Source organism: Nerophis ophidion, linkage group LG06, assembly GCF_033978795.1.
Source record: "Nerophis ophidion isolate RoL-2023_Sa linkage group LG06, RoL_Noph_v1.0, whole genome shotgun sequence".
NCBI classification, from domain to species: domain Eukaryota; kingdom Metazoa; phylum Chordata; class Actinopteri; order Syngnathiformes; family Syngnathidae; genus Nerophis; species Nerophis ophidion.
In genome coordinates, this window is record NC_084616.1 from 59,869,737 (window position 1) to 59,888,080 (window position 18,344).

At 40.5% G+C, this 18,344-nt stretch overlaps 1 protein-coding gene across 2 annotated transcripts in view; it reads left to right on the forward strand.

The window, feature by feature from the left end:
- The window catches only part of LOC133555033 (ELKS/Rab6-interacting/CAST family member 1), a 488,824-nt gene that overhangs the window by 186,204 nt on the left and 284,276 nt on the right, over positions 1-18,344 (forward strand). For both annotated transcript variants that reach the window (XM_061904451.1, XM_061904452.1), the window contains exon 11: positions 9,568-9,661. In XM_061904451.1, the coding sequence (XP_061760435.1) occupies positions 9,568-9,661 (94 nt within the window). The remainder of the gene's footprint in view (positions 1-9,567; positions 9,662-18,344) is intronic.

Sequence of the window (18,344 nt, forward strand, 5' to 3'; positions counted from 1 at the left end):
CCCTTTCCAAGCTCCCTTTCCTGTCTAAGATGTTGAGAAGGTGGTCAGTGAACAGTTGACATTTTTCTTCAATCAAAGGAACATCCATGAGTCATTTCAGTACGGTTTCCTTAAACAACACTAATGGACTTACTGAATATAGTCCAGCGACATTATGACGTCAGCTGATTCTGGTAAATGCATTCTTCTGGTTCTCTTGGATCTGTCCTCAGCTTTTGACACCCTTGACCATAAGGTTCTGCTGAAAATACTTCTTTTCGATGGCACTCATCAAGGGTAGATGCTCCATTTTCCTCTCTCTTATCTCTTCTGCTTGCTTCTTTGCTATGTCTTGTCTTAACTTTCTTGTTGTCTCTTTTGGCACTGCTCTCTAAAATCTAAACAATGGAATTGATTAACTGGCCTGTTAATGAAAATTGACAAGGTCTCGTGTTTGGGGGAATCTGCCTGTCTTGACTCAGCGGTTATTGCTGGACACACGAAAGACTCTTGGGAGGAGAAGGAGTGTCGTGTGCCTGGCCACCTTTTCATTCGAAGATGTTAAAGTTATTTACCTATTTGGAATCAAGACAACAGGACATCTGCTTACTGGAGTAAGCGTTGGTCTGGTTTGTCGACAAATTGGAAGATGCTGGCAGCCTTCAAAGTACTCTAAAGCTGCCACAAATGATTGGAGGATGGGGGCAGAACTTTGGACAGTCTTGGGATTTTGGATAATAATAATAATAAAACAAACAAAAGTGAAAAACAATTGTATTTTTGCTTGCAAACACAAACAGTCTAATTTGGATTGTTTCCCTGGCTTCGAGACTCTCCTGGAGGACAGTGCATTGAAGACACAAGTGTCTTTGTTGTCTCTCATGGACAGACAGCTGTTGTTGTTGACTTTGGACACACTGGTGGTTGTGAGAGCACCAAGGTCGCGGAACAGACACACGCTGCGGGCTTACACACACATCTATGAAAAAATACACGCCACACACATACACATACTGTACTCCACCCCTCCATCCCACGCTTTCAACACTTTACCCCACGTGGTATGATGGATGAAGCAGCGCACCTAGTGGCTGCCAGTTTCACCCTTCGTTGCAAGTCTTGAAATTTGTACTGTAATATGTACAAAACCCGTTTCCATATGAGTTGGGAAATTGTGTTGGATGTAAATATAAACGGAATACAATGATTTGCAAATCCTTTTCAACCTATATTCAATTGAATGCACTACAAAGACAACATATTTGATGTTCACACTCATAAACTTAATTTTTTTTCGCAAATAATAATTAACTTAGAATTTCATGGCTGCTACACGTGCCAAAGTAGTTGGGAAAGGACATGTTCACCACTGTGTTACATCACCTTTTCTTTTAACAACACTCAATAAACGTTTGGGAACTGAGGAAACTAATTGTTGAAGCTTTGAAAGTGGAATTATTTCCATTCTTGTTTTATGTAGAGCTTCGTATTTTACGTTTCATAATGCACCACACATTTTCGATGGGAGACAGGTCTGGACTGCAGGCAGGCCAGGAAAGTACCCGCACTCTTTTTTTACAAAGCCACGCTGTTGTAACACTTTTCTTGCTGAAATAAGCAGAGGCGTCTATGATAACGTTGCTTGGATGACAACATATGTTGCTCCAAAACCTGTATGGACCTTTCAGCATTAATGGTGCTTTCACAGATGTGTAAGTTACCCATGCCTTGGGCACTAATACACCCCCATACCATCACAGATGCTGGCTTTTGAACTTTGCGCCTATAACAATCCGAATGGTTATTTTCCTCTTTGTTCTGGAGGACACCACGTCCTCTGTTGCCAAATATAATTTGAAATGTGGACTTGTCAGACCTCAGAACACCTTTCCACTTTACATCAGTCCATCTTAGGTGAGCTTGGGCCCAGCTAAGCCGGCGGCGTTTCAGGATATTGTTGATAAATAGGTTTGGCTTTGCATTGTAGAGTTTTTACTTGCACTTACAGATGTAGCGACCAACTGTAGTTACTGACAGTGGTTTTATGAAGTGTTCCTGAGCCCATGTGGTGATATTCTTTACACACTGATGTCGGTTTTTGATGCAGTACCTTCTGAGGGATCAACAGTCCGTAATATCATCGCTTACGTGCCGTGATTTCTCCAGATTCTCTGAACTTTTTGATGATTTTACGGACCGTAGATGGTAAAATCCCTAAATTCCTTACAATAGCTCGTTGAGAAATGTTGTTCTAAAACTATTCGACAATTTGCTTAAAAAGTGGTGACCCTCACCCCATCCTTGTTTGTGAATTACTTAGCATTTCATGGAAGCTGCTATTATACCCAATCATGCCACCCAACTGTTCCCAATTAGCCTGTAAACCTGTGTGATGTTCCATATAAGTGTTTGATGAGCATACCTCAACTTTATCAGTATTTATTGCCACCTTTCCCAACTCCTTTGTCACATGTTGCTGGCATCAAATTCTAAAGTTAATGACTATTTGCAAAAAAAAAAATGTTTATCAGTTTGGACATTAAATATTCAAAATTCAAAATTTGCAAATCATTGCATTCCGTTTATATTTACATCCAACCCAATTTCCCAACTCATATGGAAACAGGGTTTGTATATCTGCTATAGTATCAAGTTTTTTTCTCATTCCAGACTGGGCCCTCACAGAAGCTCAGTCTGAGATTGAATTTTTTTACTCATCCTACCCTAGCATCTACTTTTTTCCCACCGTTTACGGGGAGCCGTGTGTTGACCCATCTGCGTTCCTGTTCTGTAATTGTTTGTCTAATCTTGAACAGGTTTGTCCTGAAAACAACATTTTGTTGAACTCTTTGTTGCAATTACAATAAAGATACATCCTTTGGGGTCAGTTCTACAGGGGTTCTACTCATATTTGTGTGGGCATTACTTTAGTGTTACAGCTAATTAAATAAGGTCTGAGTCAGCAGATTTGTTGTGTGGAGTTCTGTTTTGAGTCCTGTCCTATTGTTGATGTATTTGAGCCATTTGGGTGGTATTATTTAAAGGTATAGTGATGATTATTTTCACTTTTCTGCTGATGACATCCATTTCTACTGCTCTTTTAAGCAGTCTGTGATTCAGGAGCTTAACTCCTTGCTTCATTGTTTAGTGGACATAAAACAATGGCTAAGCAGCTCAATGCAGACAAAACAGAAACCCTGGTTATTGCACCTGATTATTGAATTCCAGGTTTTAATACTTGGGTGACTCTACTAAACCAATCCTCAGGAACTGGGGAGTTATCTTTGGCAGAGACATATTATTAGTTCAGCACTCTAAGCAGCTCACAAGGAACTGATTCTTTCATTTTAGGAATATCTCTAAACTTAGGAAAAATTATGTCACGAAATTATTTGAAGCTTATCATTCATGCTTTCATGTTCTCACCTTTAGACTATTGTAACAGTCTGTTTCCATGTCTGAGCAAGAAGGAGCTTTCTCGACTGAAATTAGTGCAAAACTCTGCAGCGAGAATTCTGAACAGTACTGATAGGATTATTCTAAAATAACTTCTTCGGCTGCCAGTGTCCTATAGGATCAAAATTCTAGTTTCAGCCTTCAGAGCTATCCGGGTCAGATTCATTCCTACCTCAGTGATCTGATCCAGCCTTACACCTCCGGTCACACGGTCTCGCGGTCTGTGGATCAGAATCTGCCTAAGGTTCCACGTACTCGTTTTAGGACTAAAGGGGACCAATCTTTCCAGGCTTTTTTCCCATGCTTTGAATGAATGAATCTTCCACCCAATTGACTCTGTTGACACCTTCAAAAGCAATCTTTAGACTAATTTATTTGTTCAGGGTTTTGATTAGCTACTATGATTTGCATGTTGTTGTTTATATTGTGGTTTTATATTGTATATCACCCGTTCATAATAGCTTTTATAAAAGCACTTTGTGGCTTTATTATCTTTGAAAGGTGCTATGCAATAAATGTTATTTACTCACTTGCTTACTATGTATAATTGTTTTTTTCATAAGGTTATGAGTTATAGGCAAAAATCTGAAAACAAAGTTCAGTTCCAGTTTAAGCCCAAACTCAGCCAACCTTACCTTTATGGCTCTGTGTTGCACATAAGTAATGCTGGAAAAATACAGTATATGTTTCCCCACAATGAACCGTCCAAATAATCTGAAAGTACTTTTTGTCCAAGTAGTTTATTTCAAAATATAAAGTGCATGTATGTGTATGTACGCTTAATGTCCTCATCATCTTTTTAAATCATTTTTCACTCTCCATCATCACTCACATGTCCAACACCCACAAACAACATTCGAGGGGGAGTAACAGCAAATATTTGCCCACTTGTGGGGGCAGCTTGTAGCTCTGGCCCAGAATAAACACACCAGTATGGATATGGAATAATACTGTAGTGCGTTTTAGCAGCTGCTTGCTCGCAGCTTGTTTACAGTGTCACAGAGTTCTCTTAAACGCTAATTTGTCAAGGTCACCTTCTTGCCTTTCCACTTATTACAAACCTAAAAGACTGATGATTGTGTTTTTACATATTTACTCAAATTAATGCGATTGCAAATAACCTACAGTGCATCCGGAAAGTATTCACTACGCTTCACTTTTATTCTAAAAGGGAATACATACAGAAGAAGCATTTAAGTCTCACCTTAAAACTCATTTGTATACTCTAGCCTTTAAATAGACCCCCTTTTTAGACCAGTTGATCTGCCGTTTCTTTTCTTTTTCTCATGTGTCCTACTCTCCCTTGTGGAGGGGGTCCGGTCCGATGGCCATGGATGAAGTACTGGCTGTCCAGAGTCGGGACCCAGGATGGACCGCTCGTCCAGAGTCGGGACCCAGGATGGACCGCTCGTCCAGAGTCGGGACCCAGGATGGACCGCTCGTCCAGAGTCGGGACCCAGGATGGACCGCTCGTCCAGAGTCGGGACCCAGGATGGACCGCTCGTCCAGAGTCGGGACCCACGATGGACCGCTCGTCCAGAGTCGGGACCCAGGATGGACCGCTCGCCTGTGTGTCGACTGGAATCATCTCTGCGCTGCTGATCCGCCTCTGCTTGGGATGGTTTCCTATTGTCTCCACTGTGGACGGGACTCTCACTGCTGTGTTGGATCCGCTTTGGACTGGACTCTCGCGGTTGTGTTGGACCCACTACGGCAGGGGTCGGGAACCTTTTTGGCTGAGAGAGCCAAGAAGCCAAGTATTTTAAAATGTATTTCCGTAAGAGCCATTCAATATTTTTGGTAACACTGAACACAAGTAAAAATGTGAATTTTTAAGTAAGACCAACATTTATAGAGTATAAGTGTGAATGTTTTCTGTCTATTTGTGTTGGCCCTGCGATGAGGTGGCGACTTGTCCAGGGTGTACCCCGCCTTCCGCCCGATTGTAGCTGAGATAGGCGCCAGCGCCCCCCGCAACCCCGAAAGGGAATAAGCGGTAGAAAATGGATGGATGGAAGGTCTCTTATTCTTTGTAATTACATTGTTATTCTGAAGCTAACTGTGGAGAGGGCGTGGCCTGCGGGCCTGCAGCGAAGCAGGGTGTTGCCAGGACCGGCCTCGAAATCAGCGACAGGTGCGTAGAGGGCCCACCTGGGCCTTGTTATCTAATCACCTGTCGCTCTGTTATAAGCAGCAGCCAGGAGGAGAAACGGGGTTGGGGCTGGAGCCAGAGCGTGAGTGAGGACGAAAGAAAAAAAAAACAATTGCTGAGAGACTTACTGAAAAATAAAACAATATTGTAACCATAAAACAGGCTCTCATGTCGATGCTTGGTGGTCTGAAGAACCCCCAGGAGGACAAGCCCCACACTAACCAATAATAATGACTTTTTACCATTAACGCAACTTCTTGAACATAAAAAAGCATGAGATTTTTTTATAATTTAAACGTTATTTTTAACACTGTGATTACAAGTGGAATTATTCATTTCTTATCGTGTTAAGCAATGTCAGCTCAGAATTATCTGAGAGCCAGATGCAGTCATCAAAAGAGCCACATCTGGCTCGCGAGCCATAGGTTCCCTACCCCTGCACTATGGATTGAACTTTCACAGTATCATGTTAGACCCGCTCGACATCCATTGCTTTCAGTCCCCTAGAGGGGGGTTGCCCACAAATGTGGTCCTCTCCAAGGTTTCTCATTGTCATCATTGTCACCGACGTCCCACTGGGTGTGAGTTTTCCTTGCCCTTATGTGGACCCTACCGAGGATGTATTAGTGGTTTGTTTTGTGGTTTGTGCAGCCCTTTGAGACACTACTGATTTAGGGCTATATAAATAATCATTGATTGATTGATTGTTCTACTCAAAATTCTACAGACAATACCCAATAATGGCAACGTGAAAAGGTTTTTTTTAAACAATTTTCGGAAATGTACTAAAAAGAAAAACATTTCATGTACTTAGGGATTCACAGCCTTTGCTCAATACTTTGGCGAAGAACCTTTGGCAGCAATTACAGCCTCAGGTCGTTTTGAATACGATTCCCTAAGCTTGACACATCTATCTCTGGGCAGTTTCGCCCATTCCTCTTTGCATCACCTCTCAAGCTCCATCAGATTGGATGGGTATTGCTTGTTTTCATCCAGGACGTCTCTGTACATTGCTCCATTCATCTTAGTCTAGTCAGGGAGGTGACCAAGAACTCGATGGTCACTCTGTCAGACCTACAGCATTCTTTTGTGGAGAGAGGAGAAACCACTAATCAGGCCTGTATGGTTGAGTGGCCAGACGGGAGACATTTCTTAGTAAAAAGTTTGCCAAAATGCACTTAAAAGACTTTACGATCATGAGAAAAAGAATTACATTGTCTGCTTATACAAAGATTGAACTCTTTGGTGTGAATGCCGTGCGTCATGTTTGGAGGAAACCAGCCACCGCTCATCACCAGGCCAATACCATTCCTACAGTGAAAAACGGTGGCGGCAGTATCATGCTGTGGGGATGTTTTCAATGGGTAGGGACTGGCAGACTCGTCAGGATAGAGGGAAATATGAATGCAGCAAATTACAGGGACATTCTGGATGAAAACCAATGCTTCCCATCCAACCTGATGGAGCTCGAGAAGTACTGCAAAGAGGAATGGGCAAAACTTTCCAAATATAGGTGTGCCAAGCTAGTGGCATTGTATTCTAAAATACTTGTGGTTGTAATTGCCGCCAAAGGTGCATCAAGTATTGAGCAAATGCTGTCAATACTTAAGTACATCCATCCATCCATCCATCCATTTTCTACCGCTTGTTCCTTTTGAGGTGGCGCGGGGTGCTGGAGCTTATCTCAGCTTCACATGGACGGTAGGTGGGTACACCCTGGACAAGTCGCTTCCTCATCGCAGGGCCAACACAGATGGACAGACAACATTCACATTCACATTCACACACTAGGGCCAATCTAGTGTTGCCAATCAACCTATCCCCAGGTGCATGTCTTTGGAGGTGGCAGGAAGCTGGAGTACCCGGAGGGAACCCACACACTCACGGGGTGAACATGCAAACTCCACACAGAAAGATCCCGAGCGCAGGATTGAACCCCGGACCTTCATTTAGTGAGGCTAAATGTCATATTTTATCTTAAATTTTTTTTAAAACATGCAAATAGAAATAAAAAAACAACTTTTCACATTATCATTATGTGGTTATTGTTTGTAGAAGTTTGAGGACAAACATGAATTTATTCCATTTTGGAAAAAGACTGTAACGTAACAAAATGTGAAAAAAGTGAAGTGCCGCGAGTACTTTCCGGATGCTCTGCAAACAAATACTTCATAAAAAGTATTGAATAAACACAGGCAAGTTTAACTCAAATTGACAACAAACAAAACATGTTATCTTTTTGGTCATTTCTTATACGGAGTTTGTGGTATAATATGTGTTTGTTTCTGTTGGAGTGTGTGTGTGTGTGTGTGTGTGTGTGTGTTCTGGATTTGGCACACACGTCTTGCTTTAATCGCTCATCTTGTCTGTCTGTCATGAGTCACACTTTTAGTTTACATAAGACTATTGTAACACAACATTCACACCATCTTTTTATATGTAAGCGGGGTCGGTATAGCTCGGTTGGTAGAGTGGCCGTGCCAGCAACTTGAGGGTTGCAGGTTTGATTCCCGCTTCCGCCATCCTAGTCACTGCTGTTGTGTCCTTGGGCAAGACACTTTACCGACGTGCTCCCAGTGCCACCCACACTGGTTTAAATGTAACTTAGATATTGGGTTTCACTATGTAAAGCGCTTTGTGTCACTAGAGAAAAGCGCTATAAAAATATAATTCACTTCACAATTCACTTCACAATTGAAAAAACTGAACACATTCCTGAATATGTACAATTTGAAGGCCTACTGAAACCCACTACTACCCACCACGCAGTCTGATAGTTTATATATCAATGATGAAATATTAACATTGCAACACATGCCAATACGGCCTTTTTAGTTTACTAAATTGCAATTTTAAATTTCCCGGGAGGTTCGTCTTAAAAACATTGTGTAATGATGACGTGTACGCAAGACATCACAGGTTTTTAGGAAGTATGAGCGCTACGCACACACACAGCTAAAAGTCGTCTGCTTTAACGGCATAATTACACAGTATTTTGGAGAACTGTGTTGCTGAATCTTTTGCAATTTGTTCAATTAATATTGGAGAAGTCAAAGTAGAACAATGGAGTTGGGAAGCTTTAGCCTTTAGCCACACAAACACACAGTGATTCTTTGTTTAAAATTCACGGAGTTGAAACTTTCCTAAAGATCACAGCGGACATGGATCCCGACCACTTGTCAACCCGCGGGTTTCGGTGAAAAAATTGTGGTTAAAAAGTCGCTTCTTACCGGAGATCAGCTGAGCTTGCGGCTCCCGTACAGCTGCCGTCGACTTCCCCGATACACTGCGCGTCAACACGCGGCAGTGGACGTACACCTCCGACTATCAGGTACTATTTAATCTCACTAAAACATTAGCAATACAATAGAAAGATAAGGGATTTCCCAGAATTATCCTAGTAAATGTCTCTAAAATCATATGAATCCGTCTCAATGCAACGTGATTGCAGTCGCGTTTTTTTTTTTTGTAGTCCGTCGCTATCAATATCCTCAAACACAAATCTTTCATCCTCGCTCAAATTAATGGGGAAATTGTCGTTTTCTCAGTCCGAATACCACTTTTTGTTGGAGGCTCCCATTATAAACAATGTGAATATATGAGGAGCCCCCAACGGGTGACGTCATCGTCTGCGACTTCGGTAGAGGCAGGGCTTTTCTCCAGTTGCGAACTTTATCGTGGATGTTTTCTACTAAATCCTTTCAGCAAAAATATGGCAATATCGTGAAATGATCAAGTATGACACATAGAATGGACCTGCTATCCCCGTTTATCTCATTTCAGTAGGCCTTTAACTAAGTATTGCCACATTAGCATTACAAATGTAACCACTTTACTGCTATTATCGGGATTATGACCGAAATCAACTAATTTCATTCATTGCATTATAATGTTGATTTGTTTATTTCAAAATGTCAACAATTAATGCAGGTATTATTTCACACTCTATCATCAACCTTTATATTTTTCTTTATCTCAAGGCAAATCAAGACTCCTCATATCCAAAAACAAACTGTGCCCGGAGAACTAAGGAAAGATTCCCAGACAGATGGACATCCACACTCTTTATCGCAGGTTTGAATTTATTTTCCTATGTGTGTGTTCATATAAGTCTTCATTACTTCTTCAACATTAGTTTAGACTGGCTCAGCATCATTCCGCCGCCTTCCCCCAAATCATTTTCACACCTCCCCTCTCAATTCAATTCCATCCATCCATCCTTCCATCCATCCATTTTTCACCGCTTGTCCCGTTCGGGGTCGCGGGGGGGGTCGTTGGAGCGTATTCAATTTAAATCAACCTTCCCCAATGACACACACACCCGCACACACACCATTCACAGCCTGAAGCCTGAGCCTGCCCCAATCAGTGCTTCCCTGAGACAGTTGAAAGTGGAAGAGAAAAGCATCTGGCTGAAATCAGCTCCATACGCGGCTTGCAGTGTACTGGAAATATAAAAAAAAAAAAAAAAATGTCAATGTAATGTATTGATTAATTAAGTGATGTGCTTGGCGGGCACTGAAATGTCGGCCATTTGCTCATTAGTGGCCGTGTGTGTGCTGGCATTGCGTGTTTTATTTTATGCAGAGTTTGACTTTCCCATGGTTATACAGTATTCCCACAAGACCTATTAAAGGCAGTCCACCTGGTTTACTTATGCCAGTAAAGAACCAGAGCTCACCTTATACAGCTGTTTTACGGTTTCTGTGCTCCACTTTGGATGTACTGCAACATTATAGTACCTCATCTGCCCGGGCACAATTAGTATGATTGGGAAATAAGTACCTGTACTGTACTGCATAAAGCTCAAAGATTACAGGTGAACAGAAAATTTACCACTTGTTTATAGATGTGCAGAAAAATATAACGTTCAAAAAAGATTTATCTGGATGCATTTGAGCTCAGTTTGGCGTTGTCACTCATTAAAGGGGAACATTATCACCAGACCTATGTAAGTGTCAATATATACCTTGATGTTGCAGAAAAAAGACCATATGTTTTTTTAACCGTGTTCCGAACTCTAAAAGGGTGAATTTGGCGATTGAAACGCCTTTCAATTGTTCGCTGTCGGAGCAATGACCTTTCACCCGTGACGTCACAACAGGAAGTAATCCGCCATTTTCTCAAGCACATTACACACACCAAGTCGAATCAGCTCTGTTATTTTCCGTTTTTTCGACTGTTTTCCGTATCTTGGAGACATCATGCCTCGTCGGTGTGTTGTCGGAGGGTGTAACAGGGACGGATTCAAGTTGACTTACGTGGAGTGTGCTAATCAGACATATCAATGGTCACGGCATGCTAATCGATGCTAACATGCTATTTAGACTAGCTGTATGTACATATTGCATCATTATGCCTCATTTGTAGCTATATTTGCATCCAGCCTTTCCCTCCATCAACATTTAATGCCAAACAAACACATACCAATCAACGGATTCAAGTTGCACCCCACCAGTGGTCAAAAGATGCGAAAGTCCCTCGCACACTTTACCAACGATAGCGATGCTACGACAGAGATGGCAAAGAAATGTGTGGGTATCCTGCGATACACAAAGCAGATGGATTTCCAACAATAAAGTCAACGAAATCACAAAGGTGAGTTTTTTTGATGTTATTGCCTTATGTGCTAATCAGACATATTTGCTCACGGCATGACTGCCAGCTAATCGATGCTAACATGCTATTTAGGCTAGCTGTGTGTACATTTTGCATCATTATGCCTCATTTGTAGCTATATTTGCATCCAGCCTTTCCCTCCACCCACATTTAATTCCAAACAAACACATACCAATCGTTGGTAAAAGGCGATCGCCGAATTCGTCCTTGCTTCCTCCCGTTCCGCTGTTTGTCGTGATATGGCTCAATAGCTTCAGTTTCTTCTTCAATTTTGTTTTCGCTATCTGCCTCCACACTCCAACCATCCGTTTCAATACATGCGTAATCTGTTGAATCGCTTACGCCGCTGAAATCCAAGTCTGAATCCGAGCTAATGTCACTATATCTTTCTGTTCTATCCGCCATGTTTGTTTGTATTGGCATCACGCAGTGACGTCACAGTAAAATGGACGGGTGGATATAGCGATGGTGAAAATCAGGCACTTTGAAGAAGTTTTTCGGGATATTGCGTGATGGGTAAAATTTTGAAAAAAACTTCGAAAAATAAAATAAGCCACTGGGAACTGATTTTTATTGGTTTTAACCCTTCTGAAATTGTGATAATGTTCCCCTTTAAACAATTCCTATAACTCCTGCGCCAACTTGGTATGGATTATAAGGCCTAAAATATATATTGCGATATATATTGCAGCATCCTGCAATAGCCACATACAGTACAGGCCAAAAGTTTGGACACCACTCTTCATTCAATGTGTTTTCTTTATTTTCAGGACTATTTACATTGTAGATTGTCAATGAAGGCATCAAAACTATGAATGAACACATGTGGAGTTATTTACTTCACAAAAACATGTGGAATAACTGATAACATGTTTTATATTATAGTTTCTTCAAAATAACCATCCTTTCCTCTGATTACTTTTTTGCACACTCTTGGCATTCTCTTGATGAGCTTCAAGAGGTAGTCACCTGAAATGATTTTCACAGGTGTGCTTGAAGCTCATAAAGAGAATCCTAAGAGTGTGCAATACATGCTTTCAGTGACAATCAACAATGTAAATAGTAATGAAAATAAAGAAAACAAAGGAGAAGGTGTGTCCAAACTTTTGACATGCATTGTATATAGCACAGTGCGGTATGTATTTGAGTATAGAACTATTTCAATAAAAGTTACAAAGGCTCCTAATTTAGTCGCTAACATATGCAGTAACATAAAGTTTAATTTCCAGTTGTATTATTTTTTTACAACTGTTACTAACCTACTTGTTAATAGCTAGTTACTTTCCGTTGAACAATGGTTCTATCTACACTTATTTTTAAAATGTAATAAGTTGTTGGATACTTTATATTCGCAAAAACTAATTTGTGTTTATATTTTTGCTCAGTATATTACAGATTTTGACAATAAAACATATAGATCTAACAGTGTAGTTTTGAACGTATATTAATACGATACATGGTATCGTTACTGTCAATATTTGTGTTTGTTTGCCCTACTCTGTATTAGTGTTGTCCCGATAACAATTTTTTGGTACCGGCACTGGTACCAAAATTATTTAGATACTTTCTGGTAATTTTCTAAATGAAGGGGACCACAAACAATTGCATTATTGGCTTTATTAAAAAATAAAATCCTAGGGTAAATTTAACATATGTTTGTTATTGCAAGTTTGTCCTTAAATAAAATAGTGAACATACAAGACAACTCGTCTTTTATTAGTAAGTAAACAAAGAAAGGCTCCTAATTTAGTCTGCTGACATATGCAGTAACATATTGTGTCATTTTCCATTTTATTATTTTGTCAAAGTTATTAAGGGCATTTTTAGAGGCGGTATAGTACCAATGATTAATTAGTATCACGGTACGATACGTATACCCGTTTACCTCACAACCTTAGTTTGTATACATTCAAGAGTATAGTTAGCTGTTAGCATAACTTTCTACGGTATGTATTGTGGAATGTTTTGGTATTCTTCATTCTCCAGTGATAATAATAACTTTTAAGGAAACTGACTTTATTTGCTGCCATGAGGCAAGGATTGCTTTGCACTGTGGAAATTAAGCGCTAGCAAGAATGCTAAAGTGGGTTAAGAACCCATTCGTTTACTTGTCTCTTTCAAATTTGTGGAACACAAATAGAATGTTTAATCAACATGGATTATCACAATATAACAATAGTATTAGCAGCTGTATCAGTGGCCAAATTTATACCGTATATAATCTATATTGTGTAACAGTAGCTGCAACTTTTTAATATTTTTGTGTTGTAGTGTTTCTATTACAGGAAGTGTGATTTGCATGTTGCAGTAACAAAAAACACATTTAATAACGAACAAACATTAAGAAAGAAGTCAATTGGTGGTTTTGTGGTTTATATAATTGCACATCTTTCGAATAGCCATAGCTCAGTCACACAGCATGCAAACGAAACATGATCTGCCTTTATCACTGATGTAAGACGGTGTCTTCCTCAACAGGATAAGCACTATAGCAGGTAGGTGAACGTTGGTAATGGTTTGTGCAAATAACTAAATTGGCAGAACCATCAGAAAAATAATTGATTGACTATGTCACGTTTGGGTCGTATCTTTATGCGGGGTCGTTTTACGGACCACTCCGGACAAAGCGTTCAGGTAAAAACATGAAGTACCAAAAAACAGAAAAAAAGGAAAAAAGTGCTAATCGCACTGGATGCTAAACTAACACTTGGCACAAACTATGGACGAGAAAAACTTAAAACTGTAGCATGAACAAACAAGACTTATGTAGCAAGGCATGAAGCAAACAACTAGAGACAAGGCAAAACTCACGTAACAGGTGCTTGAAGCAAATAATGACGCCAGGCTGACTGACTGGCAAAGGCAGGCTTAAAATAATCCGTCTGATTAGTGCTCGGGTAGCAGGTGAGCGGCAGAACACTAATCAGAGACAGGTGAACATAATGAACAACCATGGCAACCAAAACAAACTCAGGAGGTGCACAAACAGGAATTAAAGGAGTCCAAAACTAACAGAAAACACAAAAACTGTCAGGAGTTGGTAAAAAGGATAGGACTCAGATGAAGAGTAGGGAACTTTGACAGGCTTCACCTTCAAAGTCAAGGAATACAATATTAATATTAACCAAAAAAACTAATCGGCGAAAAAGGTTCCAAAAAAAAGGAACAACCGAAAATCACTCCGAACGGAGGAAAACAGAAAAACAAAGACAAACTATAATTGGCGTAGTATATGCTATAAAATGTATTAACAAAAAACGCTCCAACAGAAGGAAGAAACAACAGCTAAGAAAAATGATACACTATCTAATCTAATAAAGTATTAACAGAAATAGTCACTAAAAAATTTGAGGAAAGAATGAAAAATAGCTGATAACTTACCACTTCGGCTGGATAAACTACATAACAAGAACATCACTCTGCTGAGGAGGAAGAAAGGAAAACTCAAAATAGTCACAAAGGGATTCAGGATCAAGGGACACAAGCACGAGACAAGGCAAGGCATGGACATGGACGCTAGAAAGCACGAATAAACGAAACAATCTGGCACAGAACAAAGTGAGGAGTGGGCTTATAAGACACATGAGGATAGTAGGGAACAGGTGGAAACAATCAGGGAACATGGATGACGTCAGACTGATGACACAAAAGGAAGGGCAAGTGACCTGAAACGAGAGGAGAGTTACTTTTCAAACTAAAACATGCAAATCATAAGACAGAAAAAAACAAGACAACACATCCCTCACCGCGGTGTGACAAAAACATGATCCGGACCAAGGATCATGACGGATTGATTGAGAAGTTTATTGACATCTTAATGCATTTAATCCATGCAATGCTTTAAAAAGGTAAATGGATGGCACAAAAAGCCAAAAGGCTTGTTTCCACTGTGGTCCATTATATATTCAATAAGGCAGTATTTCTGTCATGTCTTTGTGATCATGTTTTGTTTGGTTCTGTTCTGTTGGTTTTTGGACTCTTTGTGCTTTGTTGTTTTGTCACCATGATAACCAGTTTCACCTGTCATGTATTCAGACTCACGCACCAGTCACTAATCATGTCTGTATAATTTAAGCTTGTAGTTGCCAGGCAGTTAGCCTGGCGTCATACTCAACTCATTGGTTATGACTAGTCTCAATACTCTGATTTTGCTGTTCATGCCCTGCCAGGTAAGTTTTGTTTCCTGTCCATAGTTTTGCCCATGTACAAGTTATCTCTTCAAGCCACAGTTAGTGAGTTTTTTTTAGTTCATGTTTCATGTCCTCAGTTTTGGCTCCGCGTGAGCGCCTTTTGTTTGGTACTTTTTGAGTAAAAAATTAAATATGTCTTTACCTTCACTCCACGACCGGTCCAGTTCCTTTGCAATCTGGGAAAACAAACCACACCATAGTCCTCGTTACGACATTAACAATCTATTTGGAGCAATTGTGTCTGGCAGGCTGCGATTGGATGGTGACTTGTCCAGGGTGTAACCCCGCCTTCCGCCCGATTGTAGCAGAGATAGGCACCAGCGCCCCCCGTGACCCCAAAGGGAATAGGCGGTAGAAAATGCATCGATGGATGGTGTCTGGCAGGAGTGTCCAAAGTGCGGGGCCATTTGCAGGCTGCAAATGTCTTGATTTTTGTTGTTGGGGGGGGGGGGTATATTTTTATAGGCCCCCTGGGAATATTCTGTACATACAATTAAACAATAAACTCTACAACGGAGGAATAGAGAAGAGATGAAAAGTTAAGATCATGAATGTTGGAAGTTAATATCACACTAACAATATTACTTCCTAAAGTAAATTTAACAAACATATTTTGACCTACACCGTGGTGGTTTTGCTAACAAAATAAATAAAGAATAAGGAATAATACATCAAAATGGCCCTAGAATCATTTGGCCCTCGGTGGAAAGGAATCTGTAGATTGCTTAAGTAAAACGTTAAAGGCCTACTGAAATGAGATTTTCTTATTCAAACGGGGATAGCAGGTCCATTCTATGTGTCATACTTGATCCTTTCGCGATATTTTCCATATTTTTGCTGAAAGGATTTAGTAGAGAACATCCACGATAAAGTTCGCAACTGGAGAAAAGCCCTGCCTCTACCGGAAGTCGCAGAAGATGACGTCACATTCTGATGGCTCCTCATATATTCACATTGATTTTAATGGGAGCCTCCAACAAAAACAGCTATTCGGACTGAGAAAACGACAATTTCCCCATTAATTTGAGCAAGGATAAAAGATTTGTGTTTGAGGATATTGACAGCGACGGACTAGAAAAAAAATAATAATAATAAAAAAAAAATTTTTTAAATGTGTTGCATTGAGACGGATTCATATGTTTTTAGAGACATTTACTAGGATAATTCTGGGAAATCCCTTATCTTTCTATTGTGTTGCTAGTGTTTTAGTGAGTTTAACAGTACCTGATAGTCGGAAGTGTACGTCCACGGCCGGGTGTTGACGCGCAGTGTCTCAGGGAAGTCGACGGCAGCTGTACGGGAGGCGCAAGCTCAGCTGATCTCCGGTAAGTGGCGACTTTTTAACCACAATTTTCTCACCAAAACCTGCGGGTTGACAAGTGGTCGAGGTCCATGTCCGCTGTGATCCATAGTAAAGTTTCAACTCTGTGAATTTCAAACAAGGAATCACCGTGTGTTTGTGTGGCTAAAGGCTAAAGCTTCCCAACTCCATTGTTCTACTTGGACTTCTCCAATATTAATTGAACAAATTGCAAAAGATTCAGCAACACAGATCTCCAAAATACTGTGTAATTATGCCGTTAAAGCAGACAACTTTTAGCTGTGTGTGTGTGCAGCGCTCATATTCATAATAGCCCGTGACGTCACGCGTACACGTCATCATTTCGCGACGTTTTCAAAAAAAAATTAAAATTGCAATTTAGTAAACTAAAAAGGTCGTATTGGCATGTGTTGCAATGTTAATATTTCATCATTGATATATAAACTATCAGACTGCGTGGTGGGTAGTAGTGGGTTTCAGTAGGCCTGTAACGTGACTGATAATTGTCAGACCAGGACATGGATTGTTTGTGCTCCTTCGACGCAAAGGGATTACATGTTTGTTTTTATTCATACTCAAAATACAAAAAGGTAAAACAAAAAGCACGCTCGATGGCGGATAATAATCTATACTAAATCTTACAACAAAAACAGCACAATGGCAATACTATCTACAAACAAACAAAAGATACTATCCAGGGCATAAATACAAACAAAAACTTACTTGGCGTGGATGAACCGAAAAGCATGGCATGAAGTATGAAAGGCATCGAAAGGCATTGAAAGCAAAGTTCCCAGACTGATGAACAGAAAGAAAATGACTTAAATACTGGCTGTGATAATCAGGAACAGGTGCGGGACTGAGGGCAGGGGCGTGAAAAGGTGGGAACTAATGAGTTGACATGGTAACAAAAGCAAACTAGGAAGCGCAAAATGGAACAAGAGTCCAGAAAACAAAACAAAACATGATCAAACATAAAACCAGATTTACAGGCGTGACAATAATAACCCAAAATAATCCATATGCCTAACTGTCCTCCCTCTTCTTTTACTGATGGGAATCGATTTTATTGTTCTGTAAAATGTCTTCTCGGCAGTCAGGTTGTCCCACAAACCTCTCTCTCCACCGCTACGACTCTCTCTTTATCTCTGCATTCATGGGGAACGCGACGTTCCCCAAGGATAAACACAAACAAATGTGGCTGCCCCCCCCCCCCCCCCCTTCCACCATGCAGGAGAGTTTGAGTGAGATAAAGCGATAGCATCTCTCCGCTCCATCGTCTCCATCCCGCCACGCTACACTTGGCCAACATAAAGAAAATACACTGAGGAAATATTCACTTAAAAGCTTTAAACTGGGCTTTTATTACTTTTTGCGGTAACAGAGAGGCATCTGCCACATTTGGGTACCAGACCATGCATCTGTCACCGTTGTCTTAAACACACGCAGGAGCGCATGCACGTACACAAAGGCAGTCCAGAGAAGCAACTAACAATTTGCAATTATGTCACAATAGAATATACATTCAACCATTGCTAACATTAAAAGCAAAATCGTTACATAAGCCTTAGTTTACGTGCTTTGAAATGTTAGCGCCCTCTTGGCAGCCACATACAAGTTGCTGACA